This window comes from Elgaria multicarinata, chromosome 15, assembly GCF_023053635.1.
Source record: "Elgaria multicarinata webbii isolate HBS135686 ecotype San Diego chromosome 15, rElgMul1.1.pri, whole genome shotgun sequence".
Classification (NCBI taxonomy): Eukaryota; Metazoa; Chordata; class Lepidosauria; order Squamata; family Anguidae; genus Elgaria; species Elgaria multicarinata.
Window position 1 is genome coordinate 10,296,084 of NC_086185.1, and position 14,791 is coordinate 10,310,874.

The following is a 14,791-nucleotide window of genomic DNA, read 5'->3' on the forward strand; positions in this document are numbered from 1 at the left end:
GACCGGGTATATTCATGTCGGGAGAGGTGTTCTGTCAGGTATAAGAAAATAAATTTATTATTATTAAACAATAAAACAACTTCCTACCACAAAGGCATACGATGTAGTATTTTTTTTCTTTCAGAGATTTTAACATATGGGATGCATCCCGCTTGCCTAAAAATATACTTTGCCCTTTCTGTGCCCCCGAATTATTATTTTTTGCTTTCTTGTGCTGCCACTGGAAACCAACAAGTTCCTATACTTTTTTTAGTAGGTAGGAAGAAACGGAAAGAAATGATGGCAGAGTAATCAAATAGATTCAAATATTTAAATTGCTTAGGATGCGTGTGAGTGGAGATGTAAACTTAGAGAGCCAAGTTGCCCCTTCTGGCTTCCTGCCACGCGCGTTGCGGAGCTCACGCGGAGCAGTTTGGATTTTTTTTAGCCTAACTTTACTTAAAAAAAAAAAAAAATCAGAAGAGGAAAAAACCCCTCGCCAATCGCGAGCGGGCAGGTGTGCGCGTTCCAAGAAAGGGCGTGATGCGATTGGCTAGCGGGGGAGAAAACAACTTCTCTCCCTGCCTTAATGATGACCAATCAGCGACAAGAAGCGTCTTACCTGCCCGAGCGGGCGGGCGCCGTCGGTTCTTTTCAGGCGTTTGCTGGGATGGGTTGGACGACGGCGACGCTGGGCTAAGTGGGATTCCCGGACGCCGCGTGCGCTCCTGTTGCCGCGTCCAGGCGGCGCTGTTACGCAAAGTGCGCGCGAGCCGGGGTTGGTGCGTTCACCTGCCGGAGCGCCGCACCTGCTGAGCCCCCGCCGCTGCTGCTGCCCCCGCCGCTTCTGCCCCCGCCGCCGTCTCCGCGCCTCGGCCCCGCATGGAGCCCGTGCGGCTCCCCGACGCGGACGCCTTCCGGGCTTTCCAGGCGGAGTGCCTGGCCGAGGGGGGCTGGCTGAGCCGCTACAGCCGGGACGGCGTCGCGGTCTGGGGGCAGCCGCCCCGCCAGGGAGACTTCGCCGTGCACCGCGTCAAGGTGAGACCCGGGCGGGCGGGCTCTGAGGCGCGGGTCAGGGGGGAGGGGGAGGGTCTGCTTCCCTGCGGACACGTGCGAATGCCCATACACGTGTCGGCGGGCCGCAGTGGGCGAAGCGAGGCGGGTTCCAAGCTGGACAATCAGTGGGGGGCGGGGATGATGATGATGATTTATTACATTTGTATACCGCCCCATAGCCAAGGCTCTCTGGGCAGTTTACATAGGGTAAAAACACTTAAAAACAATATACAAGAATTTAAAATCACAAAAACATACAATTTTGTGTGTGTCCCCAAGGCGAATACCTGCGGCCTCGGCAGTCCCCTATTTTCTATTTATTTATTTCCTTTATAGCCCACCTTTTTCCCCTCCAAAGAACCCAAGGCGGCGTACATAATCCTCCTTCTCCTCTCCATTTTTTATCCTCACAACAACAACCCTGTGAGGTGCTGTGTCTGGCCCGAAGCCACCCGGTGGGTTTCCATGGCTGAGTGGGGACTAGAACCCAGTTCTCCCGACTCCCAGTCCGACACCTTAGCCACTACACCGCACTGGCTCTCTAGGCACCCTGAAAGTTCGGGGGTGCCCAAAAAGTAGGGGGGCAATTAGTCTGGTTTGCAGGCCTTTTAAAGAAGATTGTAAACTGATTTTTTTAAACCGTTTATTTACTGTTTTTAACTGTCTTTTTAACTAATTAGTGGAGGGAGAAAATTTTGGGAGGGGCTTGGCTTTGTAGCAGGGGAGGCAAGGGATAAATTAGGGTGACCATATGAAAAAGAGGACAGGGCTCCTGTATCTTTAACACTTACATTGAAAAGAGAATTTCAGCAGGTGTAATTTATATATATGGAGAACCTGGTGAAATTCCCTCTTCATCACAACAGTTAAAGCTGCAGGTGCCCTGCCCTCTTTTAAATCTGGTTACTCTAGTATAGCTCCTGCACTTTAACCATTGTAATGAGGAGGGAATTTCACCAGGTTCTCCATATATACAAATGACACCTGCTGAAATTCCCTTTTCTATGCAACTGTTAAAGATACAGGAGCCCGGTCCTCCTTTTCATAGGGTCACCCTAGTTAAATTCCTCCTCTATGAGATCCCCATAATGACCACCCTCTAATGTATGTTGGCTAAGTTTTTTAAATGCCTGCATATTAAACGCAAAGCTGCATTTAAGGTCACGTCTAGTTAAGTGCAAGCTAATCTTAGGTCCCACATGCGTGGAAATGCTTTTTAGGAGTAGTTGGGTTTTGTTTGTGTAACTTGAGGTTTTGCTAGAACTTCTGTTTCTGCTGGAACTTGTGTTTGGCCCAGTGCTGGTGGCCAACGCCTTAGGGCTCTTTCATACTCATTGCGCTTTTGAGTATCTTTTGCTCAAACTGGATTGAAAACTGTATACGGTGTGGTGTGTGTCACAAGCCCAACAGTTGTCACTACTGTTATAGACTGCTTTAAAGCAGTAGTGTAGATCCTGCTGTCCTGTTGGGGCCCAGGACACACTCCATATACAGTTTTCAAACCATTTTCAAAGTGTCATATGATCTTGCTTGGTGTAGCTGTACCTGAATATCCTGCTTGGTGTAGATGTACTCTCTCTACTCCTCTTCAATTAGAAGGAGATAACTAGGTGGTAAGTATAGAGCCAGAGAGAGCGCACATCACAGAGGCAGGGAATGATCCAGACAAGATTAAGCATTGATTTTGGCTGGAGTGATTTCTTTAGGGATTCTTCCCTAAAGCAACTGCGTTGATACTTTTTCTTGGTTATTTATTACGTTTTCTAATTGACCATGGTGCTATATGTCTTTTCCGCTTCATTGCCTTGTCCGGTTCAAACCACTCTCTGTGTGTAGTTGTGCATTTTTGCAACAACAACAAAAAGAAATAAGTGCATATGCTTCATTTCATGGGTCTTTCAAAAGGGCTTAGCTTTGGATCCATACTGCAGACGTTAAAATTTGCACAAGACGTTTTTCAGAATGTTCTGGAGTTTACTGGACTCAAAAGAAGCTTCTCAGTTGTGGGGCGCCCTCAGAGGATGCATTGTTATGCGAGAGGCAATGGGGTGGCAGTGCAGCACTCCCCAACCCAGTTGTCTGCGGCTACAAATCCCATCTTCCCCAGCCAGCTTAGAGGCTAAGGCTATCAGTGACTACTACTCATTATATCCAGTGTGGGAGACACCAATTGCTAGAGAAGTCGTGTAGGACAGTGCTAACGTTCTCATGTCCTGTGGTGGGCTTCCATTAGGACATCTGGTTGGCCACTGTGTGAGAAGCAGTATGCTGGATGAGATAGGCCCTTGGTCTGATATAGCTGGGCTGCTCTTATATGTTCCCATGTCCACTGGGGATGATGGGAGTTGTGTTCCAACACATCAAGAGAGAGGACCAGGGTGGGGAAAGCTGGTGTAGTAATTGGGGTGTTGAGCTAGGATTGGGAAGTCCTAGTTTAAAACCACCAACTTTAAAATCACTCCACTGGCTGCCAATTGGTTTCCAGGCGAAGTACAAAGTGTTGGTTATTACCTTTAAAGCCCTACATGGTTTGGGTCCAGGCTACGTGCGGGATCGCCTTCTCCCATACAATCCGCCCCGCACACTCAGGTCCTCTAAAGACTAGTCTGACAACCATTACCCAGAGGACCTTCTCTTCTGCCGCTCCCAGATTGTGGAATGGCCTGCCGGAGGAGATTTATTGGCTTAATGCTCTCTCTGAGTTTAAGACAGCCATAAAGACTAGTCTCTTCCGGGAGGCCTACCCAGATGAATTTTAAACCTAAGAATTTTAAGATGTCCTGATTGTTAATTTAATATTATATCTGTTTTATATGCTCTTTTAACCAGTTTTATGTATTATATTGTATTTAATGTTGTTCCCTGCCTCGATCCAGAGGAAGAGGCAGGTAAGAAATCATTTCCATTATTATTATTAAGCTCCAGTTGGCCATGTAGCTCACTGGGTAGCCTAAGGTCAGTTGCTACCTCTCAGCCTTTCCGCCATTCCTCATAGGACTGTCATGAGGATAAATGTTTGGGAGGGGGGTTCCTTGATGGCATATAAATGGTATATAATAATAATAAAAAATGTGCCCTTGCTGTTTAAAACTTGAATCACATTCAAGAGGCTGCTTTTTTCATATTAAAGGATGAAAGAAGAAGATTGATAGAACTCAAGGATTTGAATGTTGTAAATATCTTAGAGAGCTTGACAGCGGCTGTCAAACACAGATGGTGCAGCGATGTTAGCCAAATTAGGGCTTACCCAGAAAATGCAGAAACTAATTTACCCCACAGCCTTACCCTACAGGCGGAAGACCTGTCAGAGTCTGAACTATCATGAAACCAACGCGCTTGTCTTGGCGAGACTTCAAAGGGACAACATCACTCTTCGGGACGAGACGGCCCAGCTGCGGTTGTGCCACGATTTGTCTCTCTGGAGACATAACCGTTTCCGCAAGTGATGTTTAAATGGCGATTTAGCTTCGCCTGGGTTTCTCATTCTTTTGCTGTGAAAATTTGTACGGACAAGAATGTACACTTTGATACACACACCTCTCATTATTCTAGTGTGTTAATGAAGCTCGTAAGTGACCATTCCGGACGATCCTGCCAGTTGTGAGAATGCCTCTAGGTTGTGCACAGGAGATCGTTTGAGGTCTATACCTTTTATCTGGGGCTTAAACTGAGCTATGGGCATTAGCCCCAGATTTATGAAGTTGATTGGTCCGTGTGCTCCCTCACAATATATGTTTAACCCATCCACCTGAATCGTGGGGAGGAATTGTTAACACATTTCTTCTGCCCTTTGTTTTATGCAGCGGGCTCTATACATTGTTCCACCTCCCTCTGCCTCCCCGCTCTCAGTATCCTTAGTAACATCCCTGTGAGGTAGGCTAAGCTGAGAGATGTAGATAGCTGTCTCACCCCCCAGTCAGAGATCAATTGGATGCATGTTCTCCATGGATGTTCTCAGTTTCAGAAGGCTACCATGGACAGTGAATTGTAGGGCATCTGCTGAACCCTCTCCCATATCTATCTATCTATCTATCTATCTATCTAACTCATACACACACAAATGCCTTGGGCCTTATGCCACAGCCTAATTTCCCTGAACATTGGTTTCTCTACAGGTCAGGGGGTGGGCTTCTGTATCTTGTAGAATTCAGAGCGCTTGCTTTCAGGTCTGTTTTTTTTGTCTCTGGGCTGGTGACCTAGTGCCCCAGGGTTCTGTAGGGACAGAGTGCCTTTTTGCCCACAGTTTTCCCACCCATCGCAAACACCAGAGTATGTGAAAGGCACTGTAGGAGGTGTGGCAAGTGTGACGTAGGTCAGAAAGCAGGAAATGCCGAGATAACCATGGGGCAAATAATGATCCCCCATCCACCTCCACGACAGGATTCTCGAACCCTTTCCAGATTTTAATTAGGCAACGGCGACATGGAAATGCCCTTGATGCGAGCCGGGGAGCTTGTCAAATAATCGACGGAGAGCGGAGCCATCGCTTCTGGCTCTGGCATTGACCTCGGTCACTGTTTTACTAGCCAGCCAGGAAGCTGGTCGATGGATCAATGATTTACGAAAAGCACCTTCAGCGAGTTTGTGCGGAGTTCCTGTTTTGTTCCGGGATGGTTAGGGAAAGTTGCTCACTTGTTAGTTTTTGCCAGTGAATGGAATCGAAAGAGCAAAAATCAAGGCCCTTCTCAGGAGCTGGTCATTTCCCACCTTGCTCTGAAAGGCATTGTGGGGCAGTGCAAGGGTAGGCAGACTTCAGGGGTGCGGGATCGACTCTGTTTGTTTCTTATTCAAGCCCCCCAACTAGACCGTGCTGCAAAAGGCGTCGGATTAAATGAATTCCAACCCTGGGCATTTGTTTTGGGAATCAAAACTGAACTGACTTCGCTGTTCTTCCCAGGGAAGCAGCTAGGTAATTTTAGACCCTTGACTGAATGGTCTTACAGGGCGCCCTTTAGACAGCCCTGTGTATGGCTGTGAAACCCACAACTGACTTTTCTCTTCTCCCACCACCGTTCCATGCTTTACAACAGCAGCTACACTCCTGATACATTAAAGCCAGTGGAGGCTCTGATTCCAGTGGGTCTTTGAATCCATTCTGGGTTTCTGTCAAAACACTCAAGGAGTCGGAACCTATTTTGGGGAAGCCACATGGAGTCTTTGCACACTCTGGAATTTTCTGGGCTGGATACTATGTTTGTGGGGGGCTCCGCTGGGCCACACTATTACGTGTTACGCATCCAAAAAGCTTCCAGCATTTCCCAAAACACAGATTGTCAATCGGGTGCTTCTAGGCTTATGTGTTTGTCCATTATGTTCCATGGCTAATTTTTCCAGGTTATTATTAGTATTAGTATCCCGCCTTTTGCCCAATGCTGGGCCTCAAGGCGGCCTTACAAAGTTTAAAACATATATGAGGGGTGGGGACATAAACGTTTAAAATACACAACAAAATTATAAGACATTAACATAGATGGAGGGCCAGATTATTTGCCAAAGGCCTGCTGGAACAAAAACGTTTTTGCCTGCTTCCGAAAGCTCATCAAGGAGGGAGCCAGCCTAGCTTCCCCGGAAAGAGAGTTCCAAAGCACTGGAGCAGCCACCGAGAAGGCCCTCTCCCATGTTCCCACCAAGTATTTTGTACTCTTCCTGAATGCTTGTTTGTTGTACTGGATTTTTCTGCACTGGTCAACTGCTTCATTTGTTCAGTGGTAGCAGTGTGTTGAATCTGTGAGTATGGATATGAGAAAGGTGATGGGGGAAAGAGTGTTAAATGTTAGAAAGGGTGAGACTATGGTCATCCAGTGAAGGATTTGCAGTAAGAAAATATATTTGATGGAAGGGGAAACTATCACACAGAGTATATAAAAAGCTTCGAACTACAGCAAAAGAAAAAGCAAAAAAAAGGGGGGGACCCAACCTAAGGAGCCAAAACAGCCCATTGAGGACTGTGCGTGCTCAGTGGCCACAGAGTGGGGTGGGGTGGGGTGGAAAAGCAGGGGAAGAGGAATCGCCTATCCTGCAAGAGGGCATGGCTGACATCCAGAACAGCAGCCTGCCACGCTGCAACATTTTGTTGCAGGTCCCGATAGTTGAATAGAGTTTGTGAACGTGCACGAATGAAGCATGAAGAAAAGCCACGGGTAATTTCCAGTAGTTGTGGCTAGAGACCGCTCCTGCAGTGACCCTTCGTGTGTGAGGGCAGCCATGTTACACAAGAATTTCCTTTGGCGTGTACTTCAGCATTTTCACTTCCTGCTCGCTCCTCTGGTCCCAGGACTATCTGGTAATGCCCTCAGGGGGAAATTGCTGAACAGTTTAGGCGTGGGAATCTATTGGCTCCCAACCCTTTCTGGAAGCGTCAGTTTATCCAACCTCTCATAGGTAGCACCATGAAGTAGCAAAAATAGCTTGATGAGGAAGCAGGGTGAGGGGCAGGGAGAAAAACCATACGAAAACTACAATGCTATAAAAGGTGGGCTGGTTCTAACATCACAATAAGCCACACTGAAAATAAGCAATGGTGGGTTGTTTGTTATTCCCAACAGACCAATCAGGTGTTTCCTCTTTAGTCTTTCCACCTGCTCCCAGCATGTATGATGTTTAAAGCCCTAAACGGCTTGGGACCTCGATACTTGAGAGAGCGCCTCTCCTTATATATGCCTGCCCGAGACCTTAGATCTGTTGGAGGAGCCCTTCTCCGCATCCCACCAACGCAACATATATGTTATGTTGGGACAAGGGAGAGGGCTTTCTCTGTGGCGGCACCCTGACTGTGGAACGCCCTCCCCTTGGAGGCCCGACTTGCGCCAACATTGATTGCATTTCGACGCCAACTAAAACCTTGACTTTTTAACAAAGCCTATGATGGTTAAACTCACTGGCACATTGTTTTAACTGTATCTATTGCTTTTAAATTATATATTGTTTTAACTTGGATCACGGTTTAATTTGTTTTTAACTGTGTATATTTATTGTTTTATACTGTATGTTTTTATCTGTATGCCGCCCTGAGATCTTAGTGATATAGGGCGGGATATAAATATTTTAAATAAATAAATATCCCATGGGCAAGAAATCACAGGAAACCACACTGTAGGCTATAGAGTTCCTAAAGCGAACTCTGGCCTAAACTCCCATGAACTCACTAACCACAGCACTGCCCCCTTTAGGTAACTTGCAGACGAGGTTGCAATACTCCCAACGGTTCCGTGATCCAACTCAAGGTGGTGCGCCTAGTAACGATGTCCATCCAGCCTCTGACATGACCCACACCTGCTGAGTTTCCCCAAGGGTGTTCCAGCATGGGCCTGCGGACCATGGCATGGGCCAGCCGTCCTCCCAGCTGGTGTCCCAGCACTGTTTCTCCATTCCGCAGGGCCGCGTCAACATGCCGGACGTGCCAGCCGAGACGGCCTACGACGTGCTCCATGACACTGAATACCGCAAGAAGTGGGACCTGAACGTCATTGAGACGCATGAGATCGCCCGCCTCTCCGACAATGCTGACGTGGGCTACTATTCGTGTGAGTGAGGAAGGCCCAGAAGCTTGGGCAAAAACCCCTGGTAATCTGAGCTCCTGACGAGCGGAGGGTGGGATTTTGGTCAGTTGGCGCTGTTTGGGTCGGACTTTGGGGCACGGGTCAAGGGCCCCTGTCTGAAAAATGACTGGGAGGAGCTCCCAAACATAGCAGAGCAACACATTATCATCTAAAGGGTGTGGGTAAGATAATTATGTCCAGAGTCCAAGGGTGGCCCAAGACATCTTGCTGCCTGAAGTGAAGGACAAGATGGTGCCCTCTTCCATTCCATGTACCAAAGCCAACTGGACTGGCAGTTGGATCTTCCTTCAGCATGGGTGGTGGGACAAGATCCTGCACTCCATCTGTAGACCACAGGCTACCTTAGAAAGCACATGGCATGCAGGTCTTTCCTCTGAGATTTTGCTGCTTCCTCCCAGAATCTGCTGCCTGAGTCGAATGCTTTATTCTGTCTAATGGTAGGGCCAGTCCTACTAGAGTCTAAAGTTACCTAATCGTGCTACTGAATTTGGTACCTACATCAGAATCAACAATACTCGGATTCCTAACTAGTTTCTAGTTCCTTAAGGTTGCGATAGTAAGCTTGCAAGCATGTTGCTACTAGTTATGATGGCTCTCCAAGTATCAGAGTCAACATTACTGGGGGACAGGAGAGGAAGGGTGCTACTGTGCTCATGTCCTGTGTGTGGGTTTCACCAAGGCATCTGGTTCACCACTGTGGGAACAGAATGCTCTACTACCTAGACCTTTGGTCTCATCCAGAATGACTCTTCTTATGTTCTTATGTTGGTGAGCAATGTTTGACGACACTTCAAAACTCCCATTGGACCTCTGTGATCTGCATGGCTTCTTATCACTTGCCCATGGCTAGTAGAATGAATGATGCCAATTTGATAATGCAGATCTTCAAATACTTAAAAGGTTGTCACACACAGGAGGGCCAGGATCTCTTCTCGATCCTCCCAGAGTGCAGGACACGGAATAACGGGCTCAAGTTACAGGAAACCAGATTCCGGCTGGACATCAGGAAAAATGTCCTGACTGTTAGAGCAGTACGACAATTGAACCAATGACCTAGGGAGGTGGTAGGCTGTCCCACACTAGAGGCATTCAAGAGGCACCTGGACAACCATCTGTCAGGGATGCTTTAGGGTGGATTCCTGCATTGAGCAGGGAGTTGGACTCGATGGCCTTGTAGGCCCCTTCCAACTCTACTATTCAATGATTCTATCTCCGATTTTGATGTTGCTTTATGCCCTGCCTTTCCATTCCATGTTTTGACTGTTGTAGATTTTATGAATGATAGCCCAAGCCTCCTTCAGGAATGAGTGTGGGTATTTAGGAACAAACTTTGCTATTACTTACAGAATGCAGAGAATTTCCGTTTTTGTATAAACTTAAGTTTCTAGCCCCCAACTCTGTGAAGATAAGTTTGAAAGTATGTAGGGGAGATGGATTGCGGCCCACTCCAAAGCCCTTTTCGCAGTGAACAGGAGTGGAGAAGTGTCTGTGTGCTGTAATGATTAGAGCAATGTATTTGGGCCACGGTGACCCGAGTTCAAATCGCCTCCTAGCTGCAAAGCTCACTGCATGTTCTTGGGCCATTTGCTCTATTCCTCAGCCTTGTTGTGAGAACAATGGAGACTGGGGGTGGGGTGGGGGGAGAATTACTCACTGAATTCCTTGGAGGGAAGGGTGTGATATAAATGGGGGTAAATCAATAAACCAATGGAATAGGCCCCACAGTACAACAAATATATGCAGCATTTTACATTACTTCCCATCTCTAGACATGGTGTTAAGGCGACTTTTCTTTCCTTCTTGGCTAGGGAAGTGCCCCAAACCTTTAAAGAACAGAGACGTGGTGACGTTGAGGTCCTGGCAAGTTCTGGATAACTCTTACATCATCCTCAACTTTTCCGTTAAGCACCCGGTGAGTGAGTTGAGCGTGAAGCAGGTGACCTGTTGCGTGTGGGTGGGTGACAGGCCCAGGGAGAGAATGAAATCACAGGCCCACTCTAGGATTTTAGCACAGAAGTCTGCCATAGACGAGACATAATCTCGCCCCTCTCCTCCACCGGTGCCCGTAGTGCTTATTTGAATGACTTAGAGGAGATCCTCCAATGGTAAAAAGTTGGAAGCAGCCTTGCTTTGGGGTCAACGCCAGGCGTAGAGAATCTCCGGTCCAAGGGGCTGTCTGTACGCTGTCTTTGCCTTGGAGTGGCTCCGAATTCGTGCTGCATCAGCAAAGATCCGCAGCTGAAAAGTCGGTCTTGCCCCTGACTTTTCCTACCCGAGCGAAGTCAGCTCGGCTCTTCCACCGTCTGCCCTTGCTCCGGCAATGCCCGGGGGCATTCCCGGGCAGAAGGCGACCTCCCATTGGTCACCGGAAGCCACGGAGGAAGTGGGCCCAGTGAACCTAATGGCCGCCGGAAAGTCCACGCTGTCTCCCCCAGGGGGGATTATTCGCTGCCACCCCACAGCAGGAGTATCGGGGGGGGGGAGGAGGTTTGGTGGCGGAGTGGCACCCAACTCAACACCATGAAGGCAGTCTCCAAATCTGCTCCTCCTGCCGGAGTTCCCCAATGTCGCCTCTCCCGGTCCCAATCCTTTCCCCAGTCGTTTCGTGGTTTCCCAGCTCCTGTGCAGTTTTTCCTGCCCTTCTGAAAGGTTGAAATGCCTTCCCTACTGGCAGTGAGAGCTTTGGCGGGTATTTTTGGTCTTCCCCTGCCTCCATTTTGCCTTTGGCCACGCCCACCCCTGGAATGTGCCCATCCCCTAGAGCTTCTCCGAAACTGAATTCGTCCCTCGGGCTAAAGGAGGTCCGACAGCCCCGGCCCAAGCGTGCGAAGCCAGCTTAGCTGACGGTCTGTTTGGTCTTCCTCCTTGCAGAAATACCCCCCGCGCAAGGACCTGGTGCGGGCCGTGTCCCTCTCGGCTGGGTACTTGGTCCAACCCACTGGACCCAACAGCTGTAGTTTGACTTACCTGGCTCAGGTTGACCCTAAAGGTAAGTGCAGACAAGGTTAAGGTGGCCAGGGGGTCCTGCTTTGCCACGTTAGCTGCTGGGCTTCGCTTGGTGCTGGGCGGCTGCCGCTGCCTCCCACAACGTGACGCCTGCAACCAGATTGCATTGAGGGAGATTAAAAAACATGGCGGCCGTTGACCACACAGTCAAGCAGTCTCTGGGTTCCCAGCCCATTGCCGCTACCACTGGGGGTCAGGGGTGGCTGCTACAGAGCCAGCACCTGTGCCGTGGGGTGTGTGAGACAGGGACAGGGCTAGGTTGGGGGTGGAGGGGAGGAAGGGGGCACCAGTTGCAGGCGAAGTATCAGTACCAGGTGGTCCCAGCACCTGCCCAAGAATACCAGGTGCTGATACCAGGTGCCTAGTGACCAGAGTTAAGAAGGGTAGCTGTTAAGTGATGTTCTACCTTCATCTCCCCACTCTGCATTGGCTTGTCTTATATATAGTTTAATTTATTTTGGATGTTTGAACTTGATATGCCCTTCCTTCTCCTTTTCTCTCTCCCCCCCCCCATTTGATTCTTCTTTTGCTTCTTTTTCTTTCCTGCTCCCCCTTCACTTCTTTATATTCCTCCTGTTTTTCTTTTCCCTCTGTTTGCTGCTGCTGCTGCTTCCTCCTCCTCCTCCTCCTCCTCCTCCTGCTTTCTCCTCTTGCAGTATTTTAAAAACTCCAATCCCCCTCACAAACTCCCTTAAATCCCTTTTTAAAAGCCGTCTCTCTCCCAAACTAGGATCCTTGCCAAAATGGGTTGTGAATAAGGCTTCTCAGTTCCTGGCACCAAAGGTGAGTAACCCCCTCCTTTGCTCAGGTGAGGTGCTTCCTGTTGTGCGTAACATCAGTTCACCTGGCACGGTATTGATCTGCGTGGGATGGGTTTGCAAAGGGACGGTGGCCATCTTTATCCGCCCTGAGACAGGGTTCTCCTGCATTGTAGGTTGTGCGCAGGTGTTGCATAGAGGCAAAGAGGCTACGGCTGTAATCCTCTGCGTGCTTACGTGGGAGCAAGTTTCATTGAAGACAGCAAGGTTTTCTCCAAGCTCAACAATCCCAGCTGTTGTAACCTTCCCTCATAGGGGAGATGGCTGGTCAGCCACTGTGTGGACAGAGTGCTGGGCTAGATGGACCCTTGATCTGGTCCAGCAGGGCATAGAATCATGGAATAGCAGAGTTGGAAGGGGCCTACAAGGCCATCGTGTCCATCCCCTGCTCAATGCAGGAAGTGGCACTTCTTTTGTACTTACGTTCTTATGTCAACTGGCAAAGACAGTTATGTGTATATGCCAAATCAGCGTATACACAGTCTTGTCTTGTCAGTTACCTTATATGTTTGACAGCTGAAACAGAGAAGGCAGCAGACAAGGCAAGGCTATATATATATATAATATATATTGACCACCGGAACTGCACAACTGTTGTTTTTTTAAAAAAAATGTGAAGATGTTTCTTTTATTTATTTATTTATTTGTGCCATTTATATACCTCTGAATATAATAACATCTTTCAGCAGTTAACAATAAAAAATGCAATGTTAAAACACAGCATTAAAAATGCTTCCAACTCCTGCCTATTTAAAACTTTGCTAAATCACCCATAAAAGGAAAAAAAAAAGGAAAGTATTGATGATTAGTGCAAGATATGAGATTTGTAAATAAAGATGTAAGGACACTGTGGGTTACGTTTCCTGGGGCAAATTGCAAGATTTGGGGTGGGGGTGGGTGGGAGAAAGGCAGTGATGCAATCTACAAAACATAGCACAGACATTATTGTACTATGTATGATTAACATGCATTAGTGTGGTGTAGTGGCGAAGGTGTTGGACTGGGAGCCGGGAGATCCGGGTTCTACTCCCCACTCGGCCATGGAAACCCACTGGGTGACTTTGGGCCAGGCACAAACTCTCAGCCCAACCCACCTCACAGGGTTGTTGTTGTGAGGATAAAACGGAAAGGAGGAGGATTATGTACGCCGCCTTGGGTTCCTTGGAGGAAAAAAGTCTGGATATAAATGCAATAAATAAGTAAATAAATAAGATCACCCCAAGTCTTGTTCATGGTTTCGTTCTTTCCCCGCTGTGGCCAGGTGATGAAGAAGATGCACAAGGCCTGCTTGAAATACCCCTCCTGGAAGCAGCAGCATAGCATGGACATAAAGCCATGGCTGTTCCCCAAGCAAAACCAGCTGCCTGTCATGGCCCTCTCTGACCTCAGTCTGCAGCATGCTTCCTCTCTGGAGAACATAGATGAGAGCGGCCTGATGGAAGCCAAGGAAGAGAAGGGTGACACCAGTGGTTCAGAGAACTGACGCTGCTGCTGCGGCTCCCTCTGGCTTCGGGGGCTCTGAGCTACTTTGTTATTGTGCCTTTCCCAGTTGGTTTTACAATAAATGGTGGGGAATTATGAGTTTGTTTTCTTTAGTGGCCAGCCAATGGGATGGGCCTTATTCTTATTGATTCTATGGTGGGGGTGGTACTTGGCTTACAACTATTTAATCCTCTACAAGTGTTCCACGATTGCGGTGGGCGGACGTTGCTACGTTGCTTTTGTTGCCCAGAGTAGGCCTATACCACTTCACGGTCTGCTTTGGAGGCCTGTCGCACGAAGAACAGCTTGATTATAAGTTGTAATAAGTCGATGGGCCTAGTGTTTATGAAAAGGTACAAATGGTGATGAGATAGAAAATCATATAAAATGCTTAGGGCATTCAAACGCACGATACAATTTCCTGGGATGGAGAATGAAAGCCAGCACGTGGTTCTGCTGTGGTGGTTGATAGAATATCTCGGAGTTGTTACTTCTACACAAGGTGGCTGTTGATCCCTTCTGCTATTCAAGCTTATAAAGGGAAGTTTGGGGCTCAACTTACCCCTGGTATCCCCCCCCTATGGATTTTTGGTTTTAGCTCCTGAATGGTTTCCATCTTGCCTCCTTAAATAGATTTTGGCTGTACCATCCTGTGTGGCTATATATTTGGAAGTGGGTATATTATAAGCCAGAGAGCTTCGGCTATTGGGCGGTATAGAAATGTAATAAATAAATAAATAAATAAATTGGTTCAATGCAAAGCCTGAATAAAGGCCCTAAATTCAGGCCTAGCGTCAAAGGTAGGCATAGTTGGGCCTATGAACCATTATAACCTGCTTGTTCATGTGCGCCTTGCTCTTGCCCAGACGATGGTCGTGCTGGTGAGGAGGA

At 48.0% G+C, this 14,791-nt stretch overlaps 1 protein-coding gene across 1 annotated transcript; it reads left to right on the plus strand.

The window, feature by feature from the left end:
* The first annotated feature begins 855 nt into the window (after positions 1-855).
* Positions 856-14,010, plus strand: LOC134409413 (START domain-containing protein 10-like). The gene is made up of 6 exons (XM_063142144.1): positions 856-1,017; positions 8,411-8,558; positions 10,403-10,506; positions 11,466-11,583; positions 12,331-12,383; positions 13,680-14,010. The coding sequence occupies exons 1-6, from the start codon at positions 862-864 to the stop codon at positions 13,899-13,901; spliced, it is 801 nt and encodes a 266-aa protein (XP_062998214.1). The 5' UTR covers positions 856-861; the 3' UTR covers positions 13,902-14,010.
* The last annotated feature ends 781 nt before the right edge of the window (positions 14,011-14,791 follow it).